The sequence below is a fragment of the Cyrtonyx montezumae genome, unplaced genomic scaffold, assembly GCF_038088225.1.
Source record: "Cyrtonyx montezumae isolate F1298 unplaced genomic scaffold, pur_monq_1.0 scaffold_3, whole genome shotgun sequence".
In the NCBI taxonomy this organism is placed as follows: Eukaryota; Metazoa; Chordata; class Aves; order Galliformes; family Odontophoridae; genus Cyrtonyx; species Cyrtonyx montezumae.
This window is the reverse complement of record NW_027072034.1, coordinates 115,473,018-115,496,788: the sequence shown is the minus strand read 5'-3', so window position 1 is coordinate 115,496,788 and position 23,771 is coordinate 115,473,018. Positions and strand designations below refer to the sequence as shown.

Below are 23,771 nucleotides of genomic sequence, written 5' to 3'. Positions count from 1 at the left end.
TATGCATGCAGTAAAAAGACTTATTCAGTGCAAAAATGGCAGTTGCAAACTTCTATCTATATGGATAAATTTGCCACAAATGTGCATTTCACGTGCACTATGTTAGTCTGATTTGTTTTTCCTTCTGTTTTATAGGATTCAGATGACCAGCAGCTTGTGATGAGCGGTCCTTACGAGGAACTTCAGAATTAAAGACTCGGTTTGATATTAGTCAGCTATAAATTCCTATTTACATTTACTGTGGGGAAAATAAAACACAGCACCTACAACTGTCAGGAAATAAAATCTCATTATAAATTAAAAACCAAAGCAAAGGAGTACAGCCTTGTTTAACACACAGTCCGCAAGGTTTGCAAAGTTACCAACCCTCAGAAACATCAGCTGAGAAATATCTACTCTGAGTGCTAAATGTCAAAGTGAGGCTCAACTCTCCACCTGTCCAGGAGGAAAGAGGGACTTATCTCTGTACCAAAAACGCAGGACTTTCACTGGCCTATCTCACTGCTTTTATTCTTCCACACAGGATTTTAAATTGCCTCAATCACACAAGGCTGATAACTTGGCAAGTATCCTAAATTTGCTACTACTCCAGCTCTGCCTTTGTTTTGGCTCCGGTGCAATTACAACGAGCTGCTGCGAAACAGAACGTGTTAAATCTGTAGTTTTAAATGAAAAACCATAGCTTTTGGTTGGATTTTTTTTTTGTCCCAGTGTCTTTTCCTTGAATTGCAACACCAGTTTCCTGCTCCAGCATTTCCAGCTTTTCTGAGTTGGTTTATATCTCGCATCACTCTACAAAGGGCAGGATTAAGCATAACCCTACTCCTTGCTGAAGTTGCTATATAAGAGCATTAAAATAGTAATACGATTGTACTTGAGCCATTTGGGGGATGAAGCAGCCAACAAAGATGGATGCACCTTGTTATTCTGCAACCACATTTTCAGACCAGATCTTCAGGTCTGACAGAAGCCACCTTTGCCAAGCACATGAATGCTGCCTTTCAGCCAACACTGCAATAGCAGCTGCTATTCACTGTTAGAAATGAATTACCCCAAGTTTGCCTGATAGAAACCACAAAACTGCAAGGAAAGAAGGATGCTATTGCTCAGCAGCAATGTTCACATGCAGCATACCTGTAAGGGGGAGGGGGAAACAAGGGGAAAGACAGCACCTGCAGGGATACATTCATTCCCTCTGAGAATATCCCCCCTCCTGTCAGGGACTGATGACATCAAGGACAGCCAAGGAAATCTCATTTGTAAATACATGACTGAAGGCCACAGACTGACTTCCATAGGACTTCCTCTTGCTCCTTAGCCACATCTTCTTGATTTTCCCTGGAGACAAAAATACTTCAGAAGAAACACACCCATAAATATACACATTTAAGGGACTATTCCTTAGCCAGTTTTGCAGCAGTACAATTCATGCTCTTTCCCTCTCCCAAATTACAAAAAAAAAAAAAAAAAAAAAACATTTCTCACAAGAACCAGAAGATAAAGTCCAAGCATTTATTTTTTGTCATAATCATTAAATATTTTCATCACAAAATGTTTCCACAGTTCATTAAACTCTTCTTTTACCACACTATTGAATCTCTTCAGCATTTTTGATAGAACAGAAAATGAAATTATTCTTTCTTCAGTGTTCAAATGAACTATGCTCCCAAAATGAATAGAAACAGACATTGTCCTTTCAATGCACCCAAGTCTTTGAAGTCAGTAACGAAGGGCTCAAATAAATAATGCAGAGAACACAGAGGTACACAGCTCCAGTTCTTTGAAATCACTATAAAAATGCAAGACATTTTTAAAAGGCTAACATTCTAGCACTGAAAAATAAATATCACATTTTAGAACTCCCACTTAAACTCATATTGTATATAGTTTTAAAAGAACATAACTCTCCCATAATTGATTGTTGTCATGCAGTGCTGTTTATTTCAAGAAGTCATGCAATATAAACAAGGTTTATTTCAGCTAACTGTTGTCAGGTAGCTTTGTACAGACTTTGGATGGATTTCTAAGGTAAGAGAGGAGACAATTATGTTGAAACAAAATGGGCAGTGTGTGGCTAACATCATCCAACTGTTCCTGGGGATCATGGGAAAACTGGGCAAACAAAGTGACTTTCAGCCAGATTTCAAGAAATCAACATCAGAGCTATAACCAAAGCATTATGAAATCCAATAATGCAGAACTGAGTAACAGCGCTAGTTAATGGCAGGTAGTAAGATGATAGTAAGATGAACACACATTTTGCTTCGTTTTAAACAGTGCATTGAGATCTCTAGAACAAGAAAGGTGCTTACAGAGTAACATCAAGCTCAGTTCAGCTGAGCATGATGACGAGGAGCCCAAGGCAAACTGGAGATGCTTCCATCCCCAAAGCTCAGCTCATAGAACAGCTTGCATTATCCAATTGTGCTAAATCTCTTGCACAGCCTCACCAACACCTGTCCTGATAACACCCAACTAACTCTCTGCAAAATCATCTTTTCTCTTTCCTCAGGACAGCAGGACTGTCAGATGAGCTCAATCATTTCAGGTACACCCACCTGTTCAAACACACACACTTCAGGAGTGTTGCATGTCAAGTTTGAAACAAGAGCATAAGAAAACCATGAACAGAAAATCTACAAGCACATCTCCAGGCTTTCAGACTGATTTCAAGCATACAGGAAAACCTCATACGAAATTGTGCAGGCTAAAATACATTCATTACTTGCAAATATGCTTTTAAAGATACTGAAGATAGCACATCTTGAACTCAGTACAGATCCATACACATAAGACAGGCTAAAAACAAACAGGAAAACTTTTGGTCACCAAAAGTTTGTCTACCTGACAATCACGGTAGGAACCAAGTGATGTCCTAAAAATGAAAAATACCAAACTCTGTTTATTTTATTGATTGTTACACTTTTAACAGAAGAATCCTTAACTAAAATTTGAAAGCTATTAAATCATTTATATGCCTTCTAAGAGGACTGGAGCAGGAAGCACCACTTAAGACAAAAAAAACAAAAACAAAAAAAGAAAGCTTTCCTTTGGATGCAGAGAAAAGAAAGCCTCCCAGTTCAAAATCAACCATATAGCAGTTCTATAAAGTGCCTGTTTGAGGAAACACATCAACTGATGCTTTCCTTGTGCAAAATAGAGATTTTCAGCTCTAATCTTTGGAACATAGGTAACACCCAAAGTCTATGCTCATGCCTTACTTACCATTTTAGTAATTCAAAAAACTTTTCACCTGCACGGTCAAAATTGTTTTGCTTGATACAAATTTTACATTGCCCCCAGCTCAGCTTTGGGGGTTTCAGATAAAAAGAATGTCATCAGTTAACTCTGGTTTTCATTTTCTTCATATACCTCTCCACCCCCCCCCCCCCCCCAACTCATTTGCCCATTGTGCGTATGTACTTTTGAACACAGAAGCCTGTCACTGAAGGCTACATGAAATACATTCTCACCGAGAGAGCTCCAAAACTGCATTGTATGCCACTGTAAGACACTTAGAAATGTAAAAAGCAGCATTTAGGATCGATCTGAAGCCTGATGGAATTCTCTTTAGTTTTAAAATGCACTCTGTGAGACCTCCTGAAATGGCTTTGTTATTAGAGAGTGGATATTTAGTTTGTTTAAAAACTAAGAAAGAAACATGTCTAAAAGCAAGCAGAAGGAAGCTGAAGCAGGCCAAGCTTCCTGCTAGTGTCAGGTTTAGGCTCAGGTCCACGTACAGCCAAGAACAGACACACAGGCTGGAAAACCTGAGCACACCTGTACAGCAGCCATCACAGTGCAGCAGAGATGCACACACAGATGATACTGGTTACTTCAGTTCCAGATAACATGCCAGCTACAGCAACACAAAGTTAAAATGCTTACACCAGCTCTCTAAATCTCACCATAACCCAGCTGGGAACTTCACATCACCACATTATTAATACTGGATTTAAGTGTTTGAGTGCCAAAAGCTGTTGCAGGCTGCAGCTAGAGTTCTGAAGGGACAGCATAGCTCTCTCTGAATCATGTGGCTGTAGTTTCAAATCAACAAAGGCAACCACCCTTGAATGTCAGTGTTTCCTCCCTTCCAGCCCACAGCTATTTTGGCAGTCTAGCATATCCTCTGTGTGTAAGAACAGACTTTGCATCTCTGAGCAGGCGGGGAGAAAATAAGTACTATGCTTATGAGAACTGGTATGAATTACATTTAATCAAGGTACTTGATTCAAGTGACTTAAAATGCATCTATATTCCAAAAAAGACAAATTAGCCCATTTTAGAGAGAACAAGGCAAGTGCTTATTTGACCTGAACTGTCTCTTGTAGGAAGGGTATTCTGAATGTACCGGTGCACAGCTGGTCTGACCAGCCAGGAAGTTCATGCTGCAAAGGAGTCCTTCTTGGATAAAATGTGTAATCAGGCTCATAGTTCAAGAGACAACTCAGTGATGCCATGTAGATGTCTGCAAATCTAGAGAGACGTCTGAGGAAGTAAGTGGGATTCTCGTCTGTTCTGAATAAGCTTCCAAACTGTGTGTTGAAGAAATTCCTGTTCATTTCCCTGTCCCCCAAGAGAGAAAACAAAGAATGAAGGGAACACACTTGCACACATCTCTTTACGCTCTTTACTTGCACGTGCATGGCCCAGAAATAGTCATCATAGCAGAGAATAGAACAGCTCTGACACAGAGCTCAAGAAGCATTTGGGCACTGCTGTCAGGAACATGGTCTGATTTTTAGGTGGTCCTGTGTGGAGCCAGGAGTTGGATTCTCTCCTCATGGGTCCATTCCAACTCAGGATATTCTATGATTTGTATTTCTCCCACTAAAAACAACGGGAAATGCTTCTTCAGAAAGGTGGCACCTCAAGCTTTCACTTTCCTTACCACTTCTAGAGGTAATGAAATAATAGTCTTTATCTAAATCCTAATGGTATCTCTTCATCCAAGAGATAAAAGAATAAAAAATAAAGTTTAGATTAACATACACAAAGAAAACAGGAATTAATTTGAAGAAGAATTTAATAGTCTCCACCAAGCTTTACTCCAATTTCATTTACTTTCAAATTCTAGAGAAACCTGTGGAAAACACTACATCAAACTCTTAGCTACCATGAAGAATACTGCAAATAGTTAAAACTCCTATTTTTTACCTCATCTCCTTTCTTTCTTTCTTCCATTCTTCTAAAATCATTTGTGAATCAGGATCACGGTGAACCTGGAATGTGATGACAGGTAACAAAGGATTTCCTCATCAATGAGCCTGTCTGTTAATACACCCTTATCAGCTAATAGGACAAGAGCAATGCTTCCAAGATCACTATACAGAAAATAACATGTTTTAAGTGGAGAAAAGCATTAAGGTTATGAGAAAACTCTTTTAATTGCAAAAAACTACATTTATCTGCAGTTGAACTGCAGAACTTCAGTGGGAAAGAAGGCACTTAGAACATCAATACCCAGCATTTCGAAACATGGCTGGATCCCTTCAGCTATACAGAACTGATTACACATACACAGAACAAACCTGCATGTGTTCCAGTAATCCTGTCAGAGTTTGTAGCCAGGTCATGGTTTGAATGTACTTCTCTGTGTTCATGATTTTAATCTCTGATCGTAACTCTGGGATAATCGCACCAGTGCGCCAGCCATGCTTCAGGGTCAAATCCTATTTACCAAGAAGAATTAAAAATTCAATTAGCAAGAAAAAAACCCATTAACACCTACTTAAATACTGAAGAATTCGAGCATTCTTAATTCCAAAGGGTGTTAATTTAACTGCTTTTTCTGCATAAGCAGACATTAAACTGCAGGAACTAATTGTGCCAATATGCGATAGGTTTTAATCTTAAAGTATGTTCCAAATCTCACATTTTCAGAGAGAAAGAACACATGAGTAGCTGCATATAAACACTAATTCATTAGGTTTAAAGGAAACAGTACAAAATTCCTTTCATAGATGAGACCTCTGCTGCTGTCAGAAGCATCTAGGGGAAATTGCATGTTTCCAGCTATTCAAGTTTTGCCTGATGAGTACAAGATGAGACAAGTGCTACTTGGAGCACAAAAAACAGAGAAGTCTTCTCCTTCCTTTCTCAGCCTCTGAAAGGTGCAGGGTTACTTTTCCATGCAAAAGCAGACCGGGGCAAAAACATTAACACCTGCTGCTGAAACATGTTATCACCACATTGTCAGCACTCACTTTTGTAAAAGTATTTATACGCAATCAATTGCAGAAGAGTTAATGACATTAACTTATTTTAAAGTGCCAGCAAACAGCATGTTTGCTGGTAAGGTAGTAAGAAGACACCTGGACAACAGGACTGCAAACCTCACAAGATCTCGGGAAGAATGTCAGTTTACCATTAGTGACAGAGGGATTACCACCTGCCATTCAAAACAGAAGTTCATTCCGTTCTTATTACACTTGGTATCAACCATCAGCCAAATCAGCTACATTCTATACATTGGGATGTAGCAGAAAGTAAACATGGACATCTGACACAATCAGTATCTGGATCAGGAGTACAAATTCCCATCCCTTTAGTGATAGGACAAGGGTTTTAAGCTGAGGGAGGGAAGTTTAGATCAGATGTCAGAGGAAAGTTCTTCACAGAGAGGGCGGTGAGGCTCTGGCACAGGCTGCCCAGAGAAGCTGTGGATGCTCCATCTCTGGAGGTGTTCAAGATCAGGTTGGATGGGGCCCTGGGCAACCTTGTCTAGAAACAGACCTGGAGGTTGGTGGCCCTGCCTGTGGCAGACAGGCTGGAACTCTATGATCCTTGGGGTCCCTTCCAACCCAAGCCATTCTATGATTCTATGAATCCCTGGGCCCAGGATGTAAGCAAGTTAAATGCTACAAGTCAGGTGGAAAGTACAATCAGCCTTCTGTGGCACTGGTTTTCTTTAATGCAAGAAAAGCAACATGGCTTACTACCAACTCAGATTTTGCTGTATTCAGAAACTTCTCATTAAATAGCATTCTATTGAATAACTGTGGGAGAAGGACACAAACAAAGGCTCAGCTTTTATCCTGTTTCAAGAGAGTAAGCTTCTTACTGCCAAGTCGCTGTAGATGTGATCACCAAAGTAGAGCACCTTAGAGCCCCTCCAACCAGTCAGCTTCAGAAATTCGTACAAGTTGCCCTACAGAAACAACACATATATTGAGACAGCATGCAACTTGCACTATCACGGGCACAATAAAATAATTTAGTACCCATTTTAAAATATTTTTATATCAATATTTATATCTTGCCCTCAGTGTAAGTATTATGAATCCCAAGTTTCACAAGCTATTTCAGTAACACAATTACTTTTCACACGTACTTTAAGTGGCAAGTAAACAGCAGGGATACAACACCAACAATCAATTTGAACCACTTAAATGATTAAAATAACCTTAAAAAACTATTTCCAAGTCTTTATGATAGCTGAAGTTCAGGACCCTAAGAAATTGGCATCAAATCTGAGCCAAAAGCATTGGAAGTTACTGAAGTGCACCTGTTTGTAGATCTGGCCTTTCTGCAGTTTGTGGATTTTGTCCCAAAGCAACACTCCCCTTTCATTCACCTTCCGAAATGGTCTAGAATAGAATTACACACAATTGTTACGTGGTTTCTAAAAGTATTCTGCTATGAAAAGCGCTCATCTTTCAGAAGGAAAATGTGCTTAATAGCAGCTGAATATTTTGTAAGAGGAAAAGCAAAGTTTTAAAGTGTCAGATACAGCCAGGTAAATGTAATGTTTCTTCACAGTATACTGATGACATCTATAACAGAGTTTAAGAGCAATTTTTGAACTAAGGCAGGGAATCAGCCTCCTCAGATAGAGGGAGAAAGTGTCAGTGATCTGCCATTAAGGAAAGAATGCAAAAAAGAATGAAAATATTTAAAATCTTGCCCAATATCTCACTTTGTACAACTGAATGGTTGAGGAAGGCAGCACTGAACTGAGGACTGCAAGGTTGTGAAATTAAATGGAAAATAGAGCAAAGGAGAAAAAAAAATCCCACTTCTATCTCATTTTCAAACTTTTAAGTACATTTAAAGGAATAGATCTTTTTCAAGTGTCAGAAGTGCTTACACATTTGAAAAGTATTTATTTGACTGAACAAGCAGTCCACCCTTTGAATATTACATATGACTAAACAAAACCACAAGCAATAAAACATTTCCAGATGAAGTGCAACTTCTGAAATGTACCAACAACTCCCAAGTTTAGAGAAACGTTTAACTAAACTACATGTGTTAAAAAGAGCCTCTATGACTAACTCAGTCCAGGAGACTAGACCTGTATTAGCTATTGGAACTTTCTCAGGTAATAAATGGTAATATTTGGACTTCAAAAAGGGGTGTTTCTGTATTTTCTAATGACCTTAAAACAAGATTTCATGAAATACAATTTCATTTTATATCATCCCCAAGTCAAAATAATTCATAAAATGCTTTATTGTTTTATACCAAATAAGCTGCTTGAAACAGTCTTTACTAAATACCTACCTTCGCTTATCATTGAAGAAGTTTGGCTTATCAGCCTGCACAATGACCACATCAAAGAGATCCCTCCAGTCCTTGCCAACTATGAATCTCATACCTTTGTCCCTAAAAAGGGCAGAGGGTTATTAACAGCTAAGCATAACAGAAGTGCAACTATTATTAGGACAGTGTAATAAATTGCACTCAATCTCATCCTCCCCATCCTTCATAAATTGATAGCTGAACAGAAAATGACTTCACTTACACAAAGCTGCTGGGACTGTTTGTGATAAGAAACATCTTCTTGCCATGATCAGCCAGCTTAGCTAACACTGCACGAGTTTGTTCAGCATAACAGATATACTTCTCTGTGAGGATTAAGGAAAAAATGTTAATCAAGCCTCTCTAGAGAGGAGTTTTCTGTGTTCAACCAAGGTTTCCAAGCATGAGGCTATACTTAATAGAGGCACTCTAGATAAACGGTAACATCTCTTTCAAACTTTACAACTTAGAAACTGCAATCTCAAATAAAAAAAAGTCTTGACAGATGATGTCATCAGTACTTACCAATATCTGCTTCAATTGCTCTATACATTATTCCTTTGATGTGGACATCCCTGATTGAATCCTGTCAAGAAATCAAGAGAGCACTGAAGAACTGAACGATCTTTTCAAGCATGAAAAACTGCACAGTAATAATTTGCTTTTATAACAATTGCATTCCCTGAATTACATTTTCAGCTTCGCAGAAATGCCACGTAGTATTCATTATGCATACACCAGCACTAGACAAAGAAAGCTTGTTCTTCAAGGAAACAATGAAATGGGCTTGTAACAACTGTGACAGGGCACTCAGAAGGGTAAAGGGAAGGTAGGTGAAAGCCCTTTGCAGAAGCCAAGTCATCACAGGATTCTGATGTTCTCTGGAGCAAAATACATTCCTTCCCTTGGGCAAGGGGAAGCTACAAGTCAGACTTTAAATTATCATCACCCCAATATTCCCTGATTTAAAAAAAACTGAACAGACAAAAGAAGCTAGATCCTTAAGCACAGGACCCATAAGGAGCTCTGAGGGCATTCAGCATCTCTTCTGAGCTGGCTCTGAACAAAAATGCTTTGTTTATGACAGTGATACTGCCATACTGGCACTTAACACTGTGCACAGCCCATAAACTCTTTAAGAAGTCACTTTTATGCAGTTTCAAAAAAGTTGGTAACATTGAGCAGTTATGTGTATGGAAGTTTCTACAAACATTTCAGCAGAAGTCACAAAAACTAGCTTTTTGACTACATAACTGTAGGCAGAAGGAAAAATTAGGAGGAGATGAGAGGAACTCCACTGGAGAAGAGAGAAGTTCAACAGTCAGGCCTATCACATACACTTAACTAAACAAAAGAGGCCTCAAGAAATAAAAACAAGAAGTGTTCAGATGGAAAGGTATATCTTTAATAATAGCAAAAGAAGCTTTACTGACATGTGAGAGCTTCTTTACTTTCCTCCTAGCCGCCCCCATGCCACAGAACATGATTTTTAAAACAAACTGTGAAGTTATTGCCTCTTTTCCAAGGTTTTCTATCATTTTTCTTAAGTTTTTATGGTTTTATAGCAATAACTACTCTACAGGAAACCTAAAGCTGAGTTATTTCACTGGAATTAATGCAGCAGCATTAGTTTTGTGAGGTGCTCACAGACAAGATGCACAAATATGTAGGTTTACCTAGATCTTCAAAGTCAGTACCTTGACATCTTTGTACAGATGAACAGGCTCATAGTCTATGTTGTTTTTCAGAAAATACTCATTCACACAAGAAAGGAGTGTCATCTCTGGCAAGGAAAATATATCCATGAATTGCTTCATTGTATTTCCTTGTGAGCTCTACAAATGAAAAAAAAGAAAAAAGGTCAGACATTGATTCTCAAATTGGAACACTTCCATTCACTTAATAGAAAAATTTCAGATTAATTGCAAATACTCAGCCTTTGCTACCCATCTTCTCACTGTATTAGGACTCTTACTGAAAGTATGTTGACTCAAGAAAGTAACTAACAAAAGCACTGCCTTTTTTCTGAAAATTTCTCATGAAGAACCACTGCTTTAAAAACAATATTTTATCTCATGAACACATAAAAGAACATTCAGCTAAGCCAAAAGAAGCATTTGTTGGATGTCCACAATTTTACAAGCAAACAGCATTGGTATGGGGCAGAGAGAAAGGAAACAATAGTGGTTTTATTTAATTAAATGCTAACTAGGACTGCAAAACAATTCACCCTCCTAAAAAGAGATAAAATGCTCTATCTACAATAACTAATGTAAGAACAGGCATCCACTCCACAAAGGTTGTAACTATAGTTCACTTTCATTTAAGTAGAGGATCTCACTGTAGGAATAAATACTTTAAGAGGGTAAAACAACCAGATTTCTTTCTTCAAAACAGCACACTGGTCAAGACCATAGAATAATTGAGGCTAGAATGGATCTCTGGAGGCCACCTGGTTCAACCCTCTGCTCAAGCAGGGACAGCTACAGCAGGTTGCTCAAGATCACGTCCAAGAGGCTTTGGAAGATCTCAAAGGAAAGGACTCCATAATCTCCCTAGGCAACCTGTATCAGTGCTTGGTCACCCTCACATTTGAAAAAGCATTTCCTGACGTTCGGAGGGAAGCACTTGAGTCTAAGTTTGTTCTGTCACCTTCCTTTTCAAGATCAGCAGAATAGCACTGAAGACCAAAGTACCCCCTTAACAAGTTCCAGACTGATATTCAGAGCTGTTGCAGCTGCTCCAGAGACCACATGTAAGAATTAAATGGAAATTTTAAGTTCAGTATGAAGGTAAGGCATCAGACATGGTTCACTTCCCAGCCTTTATCAGATTTGCTGTGCAACTGAGTAAGTCACTTGACTTTTCAATATTCTACTTCTGTATGTGTGACTGGGCAAGGCAACAGTAAAAAGAAATTACACTAAGTGGGAGATAAAGGGTATTTGTCATGTCAGAGAGAAAGCTTCTTATCTAACACCTTAAGTCAACCAGTTATTGAGGAAAATATAACAGGAGGAACAAAAAATACAATCCCACTCTCCTAAAAAGAACCACAAAGATCATTCCATTTGTAAACAGCAGTAATTCTTTTGCTTTTATTTTACCTTTCCATAAAAGTCACTCATTTGTTCCAAGGGAACATGGGAACCATCATACATTGCAATGACTTCTTCATCTGGGACAACACTGAGGCCTCTGGAAAATAACAAAAGGTTCAAAAGTCGCACTAAAATTTTGAAGTAATTACTGAATAAAAATCCATCAGATTATCACTTAAGTCTGGAGCTTACTGAAATACCAACAATGTCACAGGAACACATTAGCCTAAATTTAAACGGCATCTCTCCTTACAGAAGGAGTAACATTTTAACAGGCCGATGCATGCCAAACACATTCCAAATTTAAATCTTCTACTTTCTTAAGAGGAAAAAAAGGTAATTAGCCTCCATTGAAGCTCTGCCTCAAGGGTTTGTAGAAAGCAGTTTAAGTTTCCAGCTTCTTAAAGTAATTCCTCACTCTGCTTTTGTTTCTTAAAGCACTGATGATGTGATAGTGTGTAAACCAGACTATTCTGCATTATGACCTTGAAGATTCAAGGGAAAGAAGAACACACACAACCTTTAAGTAAGAGTTTAAGCTGCTTCAACAGCTTAGTTTCCCAAAATTTAAAATTACTGGAAGGATTGTTGACAAGTAATGAAAAAAAAAAAGTATCACAATAAATACAGAAAAAAAGACATATCAACAGATTTTCTTTATCAACTACTAAAATATTAATGGCTCCATATTCTGTGATTGGGTTGGTCTTTCTGTTGTTGTTTTTAATTATTTACAGTATCAAATATCTTACGTGGAAGCACCTAAATCACTGTGCACATGCAGCAATTCTCACCAGAAGACACATAAGTGGAGGGGAAGGCAGGGATGATTTGCTTGAGACTGAAGAACACAGAAGTCAGATCATTCAGTCCTTTTCCCCATACCTACTTATGTTTATGCTTTTTTTTTTTTGCAGTCTTGTATGCAAGACAGTTTATTTCAGAAAGTCTCGTTCTTCGTCTTAACCCAAAGCATTTTAAACAAGAGAATAAGCCCAATGTTTTCCATTATTAGAGTTTGTGTTTGGCTAGCTCCTGTACTGCACTTTTTAATGTGACATTGACTTTCACATATTCTGTGCTACTGTTGGTAGGACTACATCATTCAAGTTAGTACAGTGCTATAGTAGAGCAGTTAACTACATTATATTTTATACATATATATATAGAAAAGTTATTCAGTGTCATCTACTCCGCATCAAGAAACTGAAAGAAATACAACAAAAATGTTAAAAATGCACACCAAGCAACAATACCAGAATCAAGGATTAACTCAGGTTCTACTCCAACAACAGCTTTGCCAAATAGTACTTGAGTACTACTAAGGAAAATACTCTTTTGAATAAAGAACTATTTCAGTGCAAATCATGAGAGAAGACATTTGTGAAATCCAGAGAGGAGAGAAGACTTTCTGTAAAGCTAGACATCAGTTTTGCTAAAAGACCCACAGTCTTGACAAAGTTCACAGTCCAGCTGTATAACTACTAAGTTTATTTTATGCCACTCAAAACTTTGTACTAAATGCATCGTAGTTCATCTAAGGTAGTGCTTCCACTGCTGCTCTTGGACATGCACTGTTAAAACAGTACCAGAATTACTTAAAATCTGTCAGTGCAAGTGAGGTCTTATGCTTGGGCAAGTTCTATTATTTTCAGCAGTATAACTGGCCTACAAATACACAGAGCACATACAAGGTTAAATCTGAAGAACTACAGAGCTTAGATAGACGGCAGACAACAGCAGTGTTGGAACATAAGAGAAAGGTAATCTTAAATCAATCATGTTTAATCAAGCATGTACTGCACAAGCTGAGACCCACTAGAGACTTTCATACCAAAAGGTCACCTACACTAAGATTGTGCCATGTAAGAAAGCACAGCACAGACTGCCAATTTGAGTTGAACTCAGTATGCTCTGTCATGCTGTATGTTTGACATCACCCATGCAGAATGACACATCCAAACTTGAAAGCTCTGTGCAAATACAGCAAAGCCTTTCAAATGTATCTGCAGCCACGCTAAAGACATGCTAACAGGCACTCTGCAGCAATTGTTTACATTGAAAGCACCAGTGAAGAAGTCAGTGTATTTTTAGATGTCTTTCAGCACAATTTAACAGCCGGAAACAAAGTGACTCAGCACTATGTGACCAACCAGCTTGCCAGCTTCCCCAGCTATGGACTGGGAAAATCAGCTATGCTACGAGTTGGTAAATGTGTGCTAGCATCTGTGTGTATACATAGAGGTGCAAAGAAGGTCCCTCCAGTAAGACTGCAGTTCTCATTCATGCCTGTGCTTTTTCAGTGCACTGTTCCCGATATGTGCCAAGACATGCACTAATAAAGGCAACTAGGAGATTGAAAAACAAGAGTATACTTGGTTTCTTGTCAATACAGACAATAATTTCACCTACCTGTAGACTGTTCCTAGCTGAATGTAATGAAAAGCATCGATCTTCATTAATAATGCCTTATAAGAAAAAAAAAAGTCAGCCTTAATTGTGTGCCAACTATCTTAAACTCAAAAAAAAAAAAAAAAACCAGACCAATTTCATCTATAACAATTCTGACTCCAGACCAACTGAGCACCTTCCCTTCAACTGCTGTTATAGCTTCCAAAATACTTTAGTAAAGATTTCAACATAAGGCCTGCAAAAAAATGACCTGAGCTTAATCATGAAGATGTATCCTTTTCTTATAACAGCAGCCTACTTTAGGTTCATTCTGTTGCACTCTAACTTACTCCTTCTCCCCACAAAACACCCAGAACACTTCTTACATAAGATAAAAATAAAATTCATAACAAAAGAAAAAAAAATCCATCAAAATCCTTACACAGCACAGAACAAGACTGGAAGAATTCAAAGACTCATTTGTTTTCTTTAGCTAGGTTCTCAGCACTACATAACTCTTAATGAAGATACTTATACATACCCGGTGCACATCATAATGAAGTCCTCTTATTGCAAAATTCGGATCATAATCATACTTCCTTATTTCTGCAGGATACTAAGAGAAGAGAACAGTAAACTGATTTTAAATTACTTTAAGAAGAAAATCTGAAAGAATGCTTCTGTGTAATTTGAAGAGTGTGTGGTTTATCTGCTTCTCATTCCTGCTAGCCATTAAAGGTGCTTTTAAGTAAGTTGATGAGATTTACAGGAAGGTACACACAGCATGAGGCAAGCCAAGATTTTAAACCCAAGTCAAGCACAGTATTTGAACATCCACATTCTAATCAACTGTAAACATCAGTCTCCTGATCAAAGAGATTTTAATATATGCACCCATGAAAATAAATTAAAATTTTAATTGCTGTATTACCTTGGACTCTGATTTTTTTTCCAAAAAAATGTAAGCTTAGAATCATAGAATACCTCGAGTTGGGAGGGACCCATAAGGATCATTGAGTCCAACCCCTCACTCCACACAGGACACCCCACAAATAAGACCATTTGTCTGAGAGTGTTGTCCAGGAGCTTCTTTTACTCTGGCAGGACAAACTGAAGACACCTCAGCCTATGAATTCAAGATTCCCAATCTCATTCTAATGAATATTTTGGAAAACATTTGAGATCACATTTGAGATCAGCTATTTCAAATTACAGCACTATTCTTCCCAGGCACTGGATTGGAGCATACAATAATGTCAGACTTCCTAAAATGTCTGCTGGCTCTTTAGACTACAAGGCTTGAAGAGTACGGCTACAAATAGTTATGCCTTTTCACTTGCAGAGGACTTCCAAAAAGCAAAGCTGGTAAGAGTGTAGACCCCAGGAATTTCAAACAGCACATGGTACTGCCTGACACAGCTGTCCATCAGCAAGATATGCCTGGCCCATAGACACTTTACACTCAGTCAGTGATTTATTATAACAGTGCAATTCAACAAAGGCTTAGAAGTCACCTTCTCCAAGCATTCACCATGCTACATCTTAAAACAGATACACCTGAACATCTACAGCATAACATCAGACCTGCATCTGTGGAACCAGTACCTCTCAGGGTACATCACAGATCAGATCCCAAAGTAAGTTGAGTGTTGAACACAACCCAAGTGAGTCACCTAAGAAGAGCATCGCAGTGACCCAACTGTATTACTTCTGGGAGTTGCTTCACTGTAGACACAACCTCGCTTTTCCAGAAAACCATGCACTGATTAAAAAAAACAAATAAGCAGTAGTCATCTGTTTTTAGTAAGATTCCTCATCTCTTATCTACACATCGGTGGGAAAACAATTATTATCAGTAGCCTGGAGGGGGTACTTCCACATATGCTCTTGTTTTTTTATGCAAAAGAGTTAGGTTCTGTATCATGTTGTTTATAAAGAGCACAGGGAGAATACACCCTCCTATCAGACTGGCCCATTTCCAATTGACTGTTATTTTAGCATTAAAAAATTACACATCCAGCAAATGCCTTAGGTAAGGGTTATATCCTTTTGTTTTTAAAAGGAGAAATGCTCCACTCAAACTCCTTTTTTTGATTAACCACCTGAAAGATGATATTTCATTTTCTTTTCACACACCGCAGCACTCTTAGAACTTGATGCACCTCACATACATCCTCTACTTCTCTATAAAAACTCCACACATAACATGGCTGGCTTACAAGACGGAGGGGGGAAAAAAACATAGGTTGTACAGCCACAATGAAGGCTCTAGCTTTTTTATTTTTATTTTTTAAATCAAATCCCAATTTTTCCAACAAGTTTTTTTTTTTTTTATCTCTGCAGAAGAGCACTTGCTCTGCAACTGTTGCAGAGACTGTGCTCATGCCAAGTGAAGGACTGTTTTTCTTTAATTATAGGTGCCTTTCTCTTAGCTTCTCAACTGTCACCCCCCTACTCTTGGTTCCAGAGAACATGGGGGACGCCACAGATTTCAACAAAAAAATAGAAATTCTAAAAACTGCTTGTAAATATGTGCAGAACTGATCAGGAACCATAAAGCAAAACAAAGGGAAAAAACACAGGAGGACAGGAGGATATGGACTGTGCTCAATTAAAGACCACAATGTACTACATGTGTCTAAAGTGGCCACATCAAGAATAAGCAAGGAAATTTTGTTTCTGCATGCTTGACTTTGCCACTTCAATGTATTCTGACAGAAGGGCGTCTTCTGCACGTGTGCCAGTACATGCAAGCAAAAGACTAAGCCTAACCTGGCACACAAATCAAAGCTTTCTTACAAGCCAAAAAAATAATCATAAAAATAGCACCATTTGCTTAAACCAAGCACCACTTTTAGTAGCAGTACATATATACCATATAGGCTACAGCAGTCCAAATAATGGGACACAAGGCCCATAAATTAGAGGAGACACAAGCCTAAGAACAAGGACTTACATTCCACACCTGCTGCCACCTGTGAGATGAGCAGTAAGTTGATGTTTATTCTTTTGGGCATATTTCAAAATTCCTTGTTTAATACAGTGTATTTTGCAATTTTTGATTAATTACATTACACTGCCATGACCAAAATCTTTCACTGTAGTGACAATGCTATCTAAAAGTTATTTCTACTGTTAATGTCAAGATAATCATTAGGCAGCTACAGAAGTTGGTATTAACAAAAACTGTTGTCTCTCAAGCTTCAAGAGATTATATACTTCAATAAGCTTTTTCAAAAGGTAATTGGAACTTCATTCACTACAGTGCAAGAGACTCATCAAAACAACAAACAGTAATAACTTTACTATCTGAATTAATTCAAATAATAATGACTGAGTAACACTTTTGTCTTCTTACTGCTACTCTAAAGGACCTTTCAAGAACCAAGTCACTTCAGTAAAGTGTATTTACACACACTACAGAAATTGCTACCAAGGCACACCAAGTTTAGGGGGATCAAATTGTGTATGCTTGTAGTGTCCGTGAAGTTTTGTTTGTTCTTGAAGGGGTATTTATAGATGTTTATATATAGCTAACCTTTGGATTGAAACATGAATGGGTAGTGTTATTCTGCTTGTATATTTTATACAAACTCAGCTTGAAAATAGTTTCATTGTTAGCCCGTATACTTCTTCCTTTTATTTTCTTGCAATTCCTACACTGCTGTTATTTATGCTTCCTCCAGTCCACACTTGCTTCAGACCTTTTCCCTCCAATATCTTCAATTTTCCATGCAACCTCTCTGTATCTCCTTCCTTGCCTCCTGACAAACAGTTAACACCTCCCATCTCCAACCCAGTTCCAAGCTGCCTGGATGTTTATGGGCAACTGACACAAACACACTGCTTGGCCAGACAGCAGATACACACTCCTTTGGGGACTGCTGAGCACTTATTTGGGTCTCCTGTATCCAACCTCTGATTACAGTGTCACTGCACACACCGCTGCTTTAGGTAACTGGGCTGAAATGCTGAGAGTATAGAGAGGCAGACTGCACAATCACAGATCTCATTCTTAAGAAGACAGGCTGAAAATATTCCATGCAGAATATCATCACTACCCTCACAGAAGTGCAAATAAAAAAATAAATTCAAAAAAATCAAAGAAGAAAACAAAATGTTCCTTGACTGTTGCCAGACTGTACTCTGCTCAAATCTGCAGCTGAAAATAAATCAGGACTTCTGTGGTTTGTATGTTAGCTGTTGTAAAAAAAAAAAATGTGTTACAAAGGAGCCAAGGCAGGGTTGAGGCACAAAAAGATGAGTTATATCTCCCTCAACTAGAAATGACCCATTATACTCTTCAATCACAGAATTATTGCAACTCCAATAATTTTACTTACCCTATGCTCATTAATAAGAAGATCTCGTGCAGCATTGAAGATCAGTGTGTGCAGATGTTTAGAATAAAAGACCAACGTGTAGTCGTAATCAAAGCCATAGATTTCAATGTCTGACAGGCTCATTTCATTGTTTGAAAAAATAGCGTCCGGGTTCAGCATGTTACTCATGATTGAAGGAACTAATTCTGGGAACAGAGGAGAGGGGAAAAAAAATTATACCAACCTCGTAGTTTATGTAAGAAAACCATTAGCAATTTCTAAATATAGATAAATGAAGATGGAATCTATTATTTGGATTGGATTCACATTAATGTATTATCTAACTCTCAGTAAAATGACGTTATTGAAAATACTATCCCTACTTTGCCATTGACTCACAGTTTTTACTTGAAGACTTTCCTCAAACAAGTAAAACAGAAGATGTGTTTCTGAATCATGCTTAACACAGAACCCCAGAATCAATATATGTTGCTTTTGCCAACTTGACTGATTTATTTGTATTTAACAATTCCTTTAAAAATGCATACTGGAGTTTGAGGAGTGGAGGGTTGTTATCACTCTTATTCTGAGAGCTTTGTCTTCTCTCATTATTTGCTCCAGGTTCTGCCCCAAAAGCAGAACTATCATCATTTTAACCTGATGCTGTTAAAATTTTTGTTTGACCATATCAAGGGTACCACATAACTCAACTTCTATTCACGTGGATATATGGGTTGGATATTGGGAACAATCTCTTCTCAGAAAGAGTGGTGCTGCAGAGGCACAGGTGGTGGAGTCACCATCCGTGGAGGCATTCAAGAGCTGCGTGGATGCAGCACTGAGGGACGTGGTCAGTGGGCATGGGCTGGCAGTTGGACTAAATGATCTTTATGGTTTTATCCAACCTTAATGATTCTGTGATTCTATATACGCATAGTTTAAGTGATTACCATGTTTCCCCAAAACAGCTCAATAAGCATAGCAATGTGTGCTTACCTTCCAGCAAGTCAGAAACTGAAAACACTCTGCTTATTCTCTTCACACATACCTGATGTGTGTAAATTGCTTCAGCTTTTAATAGCGTATTTCTCTTGATGTTTATTTGAAATGTATACTGAGAAAGAAGACCCTTTAGACTGAGCCATAACTCTAAGGCCAACACCAAAGTCATCATTAACGATGTTTGTATTTCTTGTTTAAAAACTTGGAAGAACAGCTTCAGGAGGTTGTCATCTTATTAAAAGCAAGTTCTCCTTCCTTCCCTTCCTGTATACTGACTTTATAACCCAGCCTTTGCTACTAGTGGAAAAAAAGGGAGCTTTCATCATCAAACTGCACTTTAAAGGGTGACTTTGAAGGAAATGTGCCTGGTTATTTTCTATGTATAAGCACAGAAGCAGTGACGTAACATCTCCAGCTCTGACAACTCACAGTCTACAAGCTCCACCATGAAAGGAAACAAAATAGACAGGCAGGCATGGGTACTGCAGATCTTTTCATGAAGTTAATGCTCCATTTTGAAAAATTTGGCCAACTCACAGGAAGGGAAATAGCATTTCATTCATAAAAGCAATGTGTTAGATCACTGCACAGCTAACAGGAAGATACTATAAGGAATTTAGAGACTGTCAATATTTCAGTAATCTGAAACTATTCAACTTCAGACACACACACCTGCTATTCACTGAGAGAACAGCAGTTTCACTGGGTTTTCTCCCAAGTTTCATATGAAGTGCAGCATCTCTTTCACCAAGATGGCAGAAATTAGCCATGCTGGAGCTGACATGAAAAGCTATATCCTTCATAAACAATCACTAGGGGGATTTAACAAAATAAGTCTCAACCAAGACATTACCTCCTCCTGCTTTCAATCATCACTCATGAAAATACAGTGGATAATTGTCATGTTCAGTTGAGGTGAAGAGAAAAAAAAATCAAGTGCAATTTGACACGCTACAATTAAGATAAACACTCCTATTCTACAAAAGAGATGATGAATCATTTAATTACTTGAGGATCCAACTTGAGTCTTAAGTGAACTTCCAAAGTGATGTTATTTAAACTGTAACATAGGAATGGGTATTATGCATTTTTCAAACACCTACTGTGGAGCCCAGTGAGACAACACATTGCAAACAGATATTTCACAAAAACAAAAAAGAAAAACAACACTTTAACTAGCAGCTGCCTGAAAACAGACATCATGAACAGCTATTAAATATTTGGGCTCGCAGACACAACCTATGATCAAAAAATCAGGATAGGTTTGTCATTTTAGCATCCCAATGAAACAGAATGTCAGATACTTGAAGACATTTGGCAGTTCAGGCAGTAATAATATATTCTGACTGATTCTAAAAGCATTTGCCTCACCCGACACTGACCCACACCCACCCGGAGCCTGCCATTTCCCCTTATGCTGCCCTACCATAGCTTTGAAGTATTACAGGGTGTGGGCTGGGGAATAAAGATAATTCCAAAAGTAAGAGAAGAAAAAAAAAAAAACACCATTCTCTCTCCTTTTCCCTTATCCCACTGCCCCATGCCTACAGTACCTTTCAGACACCTGTAGCACCGATCTATTTCACTGGTCCAACACTGCCAGTTTTGCTTGCACCCAGACCAAAGACATCATCAGCTCACGGCTTAGGACTTTCAGGTTGTCTGATGCTACAAATTACATTTGTTTCCCTTTTATAAGGGGCAAAACGTGCAAGACCACAGCAATATTCAGATGAGCATTAACTACGTAGGAAACGCTTTCCTGTTTGACAGCACTGAAACAATCTACCTCTTTCTACTGGTAATATCCAAGCAGCTCAGTAATGCTGAGCGTGAGAACAAAGATGGGCGCAAACTATATTTCACGGAGTCACAGAATGGTTTGGGTTGGAAGGACCTTAAAGCCCACCCAGCAACTCAGGCTGCCCAGGGTCCCACCCAAGCCAGTCTTGAGCACCTGCAGGGATAGGGCGCTTTGGGCAGTACCTCACCACCCAAATTTGCCTTTGTACGGTGCCTTCTGCAGCCTGGCAGACAGCAGCGGAGCAGTGTTCCAGGGCAGGGCGCTAACACACGGGCACGGAATCCCACGGATCTCCGTGGACCTGAGGCATCCGCACAGCCTTAACTTTCAGCCCAGCTGGGCAGGACTTCCTTACCTTATCCTCGCATTCAAAAACAACCGGCCGGCATCGCGGACGCAGCACCAGCACATTTTACTTCCCGGAGCTTTAACGGAGCCGTAGGCAAGAGAAGGAACACCGCTAAAACTTCGCAGCGTTTCAACTTCTCTGCGAGTCAAGTCCACCGCAGCAGGCACCGGACTCCCACCCTAAAGCCGCCTCCCCTCACGCAGCACCCCGGGCAGCAGCAGCCGCCCTACCCGAGGGCACTCCCCGCTACGCCAGGTGCCGGCTCCCACCCTGCCCAGCCGCCGGCTTTCGGCCGCTTCTGCACGGAGCGCTCCCCGCCCCGCTCACCCTTGGTGACCCGCTTGGCCTCCTTGTAGCGCGACCACAGGTAGCTCCGCATATCGGCGGGCGGCTCCCGCCTCTCCCGCTGCGGGGCTACGGTGCAGTACGGAGCGGCCGTAGCCGCGGGCAGGGCCCGGCCCCGCCGCCCGGAGCCCGCCCGCCCCGCCGCCAGCACAGACCGCGCCACCGCAGCCATGCTCCGCGCCCGCCGCGCCGCCGCCGTCGGCTGAAGTCACTTCCTCGGGCTCCGCCCCGGGGCCGTGCCGAGGCGGGAGGCGGGCCCGACCCGGCGGCAGGTAGCACCGGCCAGCCCTCCTGCCCGGCCCACAGAGCGGGAGCCGCCGCATCGCGGCGTGGCCCCGGCCCGGCGGGAGCGAGCGGCTCTCCGGGCGCCGCAGCCATCTGTCAGCGGTGCTGAAGCGGGGACGCGGCATGCGAATAACGCCGCAGAAGCACACGGGGCTCCCGGCGCTGCTTGGAAGCCCCCGCTGGCTTCTGTGATCAGGACAAAAAGCCCGTCCTTCTGGAGGAACAGCTGTGAAGTAGCACCGAACGCCGTGCCGCCAACCTGCCCTGCTGGTTTGGCCTTTCTAAATGCCACACTTGGATCTGGTACAGGGTCAGCAAGGTCCCAGAAGGGCTGAAGCAGAAAGCCTTCAGCTTGCACATCACCCTGGGACAATCTTGCCCAAGGAGGGGTAACCTGGATCTCAAAGATGCCTTGATACACTTCTGCATTTTTCATCTGCCCATTGCCTCTGGAGAAGAGTAAGACTGCTATGGGGACAGGTGAGCAATTGAGATGCACTGCACAGGGAAGGGTGCTGTGGGTGGGGAGCAGGCAACCACAAGCCTTATCTGTGAAGTCTTCCAAGGAAAGCAGATTCCCACAAGTCCATTAGCTCTTCCCAAGGACTTGCCCAACCATGGTGCTGATGCCCAACAGGAAACCCCTGTGTGACATGGGGCCTGCCACAGATGGTGTGAGCCCCAGGGGCTGCCCTGAACAGCCCTGCGAGGCAAGAAAAGCTGCACAGGGATCAGAGCCCTGCAGGGCTCTGCAAAATGAGTCTGCATCCCTATCACTGTGCCCATGCTATGTCACTTACAGGAAACGGGATCAACAGCCTCAGCTTCCATGGGAACAGATGGCTGAGGAAAGGACACCATCAGTGCTTCCACCCTGCTCTGCCAGATGGCAGCAAAAATAAGTGTACTGGAGAGGAACCTGAGGACCATTGTCCAGTCCCAACTGGAAGCACACAAGATAGCACCAGAAGGCTATGGTTATCGGAGGATAATGTATACAATTTCTAAATAAACTGTATGCTTATGAACCAAGTGGTTTTAGTTTGGGCTGAATTTTGTGAGCAGGAATAATTCAGAGGTTACATAGCATCCTCCATTCACAAACACCAACTCTGTTTATATCACTGAAGGCTCAGAGCACAGATAGCACGTGATCTCTAAATGTGCATACAGCCAACATCTTTGAGAATCTGTTCAGTGTTTCACATAGAGCATGTATTACAAGTTAGACCTATAATTACACCTGTATCTCATTTCTTCACTTCTCATAGGTTTACATAGGGGAAACATCAAAGTCCCCCTGCAGGCCATTCAGCAATGTCAGCTCACACTCATTTCTGTGATTACTGAGAACACTCAACACCTCAGGAACTGTTTGGCTAATGAGGAAGCTCCTGCACACCAGTGATAGCAGCAAAGCTTTCTAATCAGCTAGCGGAGCTTTCAAGTTCAGTCTAAGATGGGGCTAACATCAGATTCACCGAAGTCCCATCAGTTGAAATTAAAATGCAGTACTAAAAATGCTGACAGTCTTCTTACTCAGGCTTCTTCAATACAACATTCCAAACAGAACAGCTCTGTAAGCAATAAAAATATCTGACAGATTATATGAGTAATTTATTACAGAGGTGAGTGACCTTGGACAGACA

The 23,771-nt window shown here is 40.3% G+C and overlaps 2 protein-coding genes across 2 annotated transcripts in view; one reads left to right on the top strand and one right to left on the bottom strand.

Annotated features, from left to right (window-relative positions):
* Nucleotides 1-448, top strand: part of STAB2 (stabilin 2) — a 76,782-nt gene extending 76,334 nt beyond the window's left edge. The window contains exon 69 of the mRNA XM_065743115.1: nt 136-448. Coding sequence (XP_065599187.1) covers nt 136-192 — 57 coding nt within the window. The 3' untranslated portion in view covers nt 193-448. The remainder of the gene's footprint in view (nt 1-135) is intronic.
* A 3,380-nt stretch (nt 449-3,828) lies between these two features.
* On the bottom strand, nt 3,829-22,009 carry NT5DC3 (5'-nucleotidase domain containing 3). The gene is made up of 14 exons (XM_065743114.1): nt 21,820-22,009; nt 18,359-18,543; nt 14,557-14,631; nt 14,037-14,092; nt 11,631-11,721; nt 10,221-10,358; nt 9,049-9,109; nt 8,747-8,849; nt 8,506-8,607; nt 7,508-7,589; nt 7,064-7,150; nt 5,532-5,672; nt 5,158-5,222; nt 3,829-4,566 (listed from the first exon to the last, which is right to left on the bottom strand). The coding sequence occupies exons 1-14, from the start codon at nt 22,007-22,009 to the stop codon at nt 4,305-4,307; spliced, it is 1,638 nt and encodes a 545-aa protein (XP_065599186.1). The 3' UTR covers nt 3,829-4,304.
* Nucleotides 22,010-23,771: the final 1,762 nt, after the last annotated feature.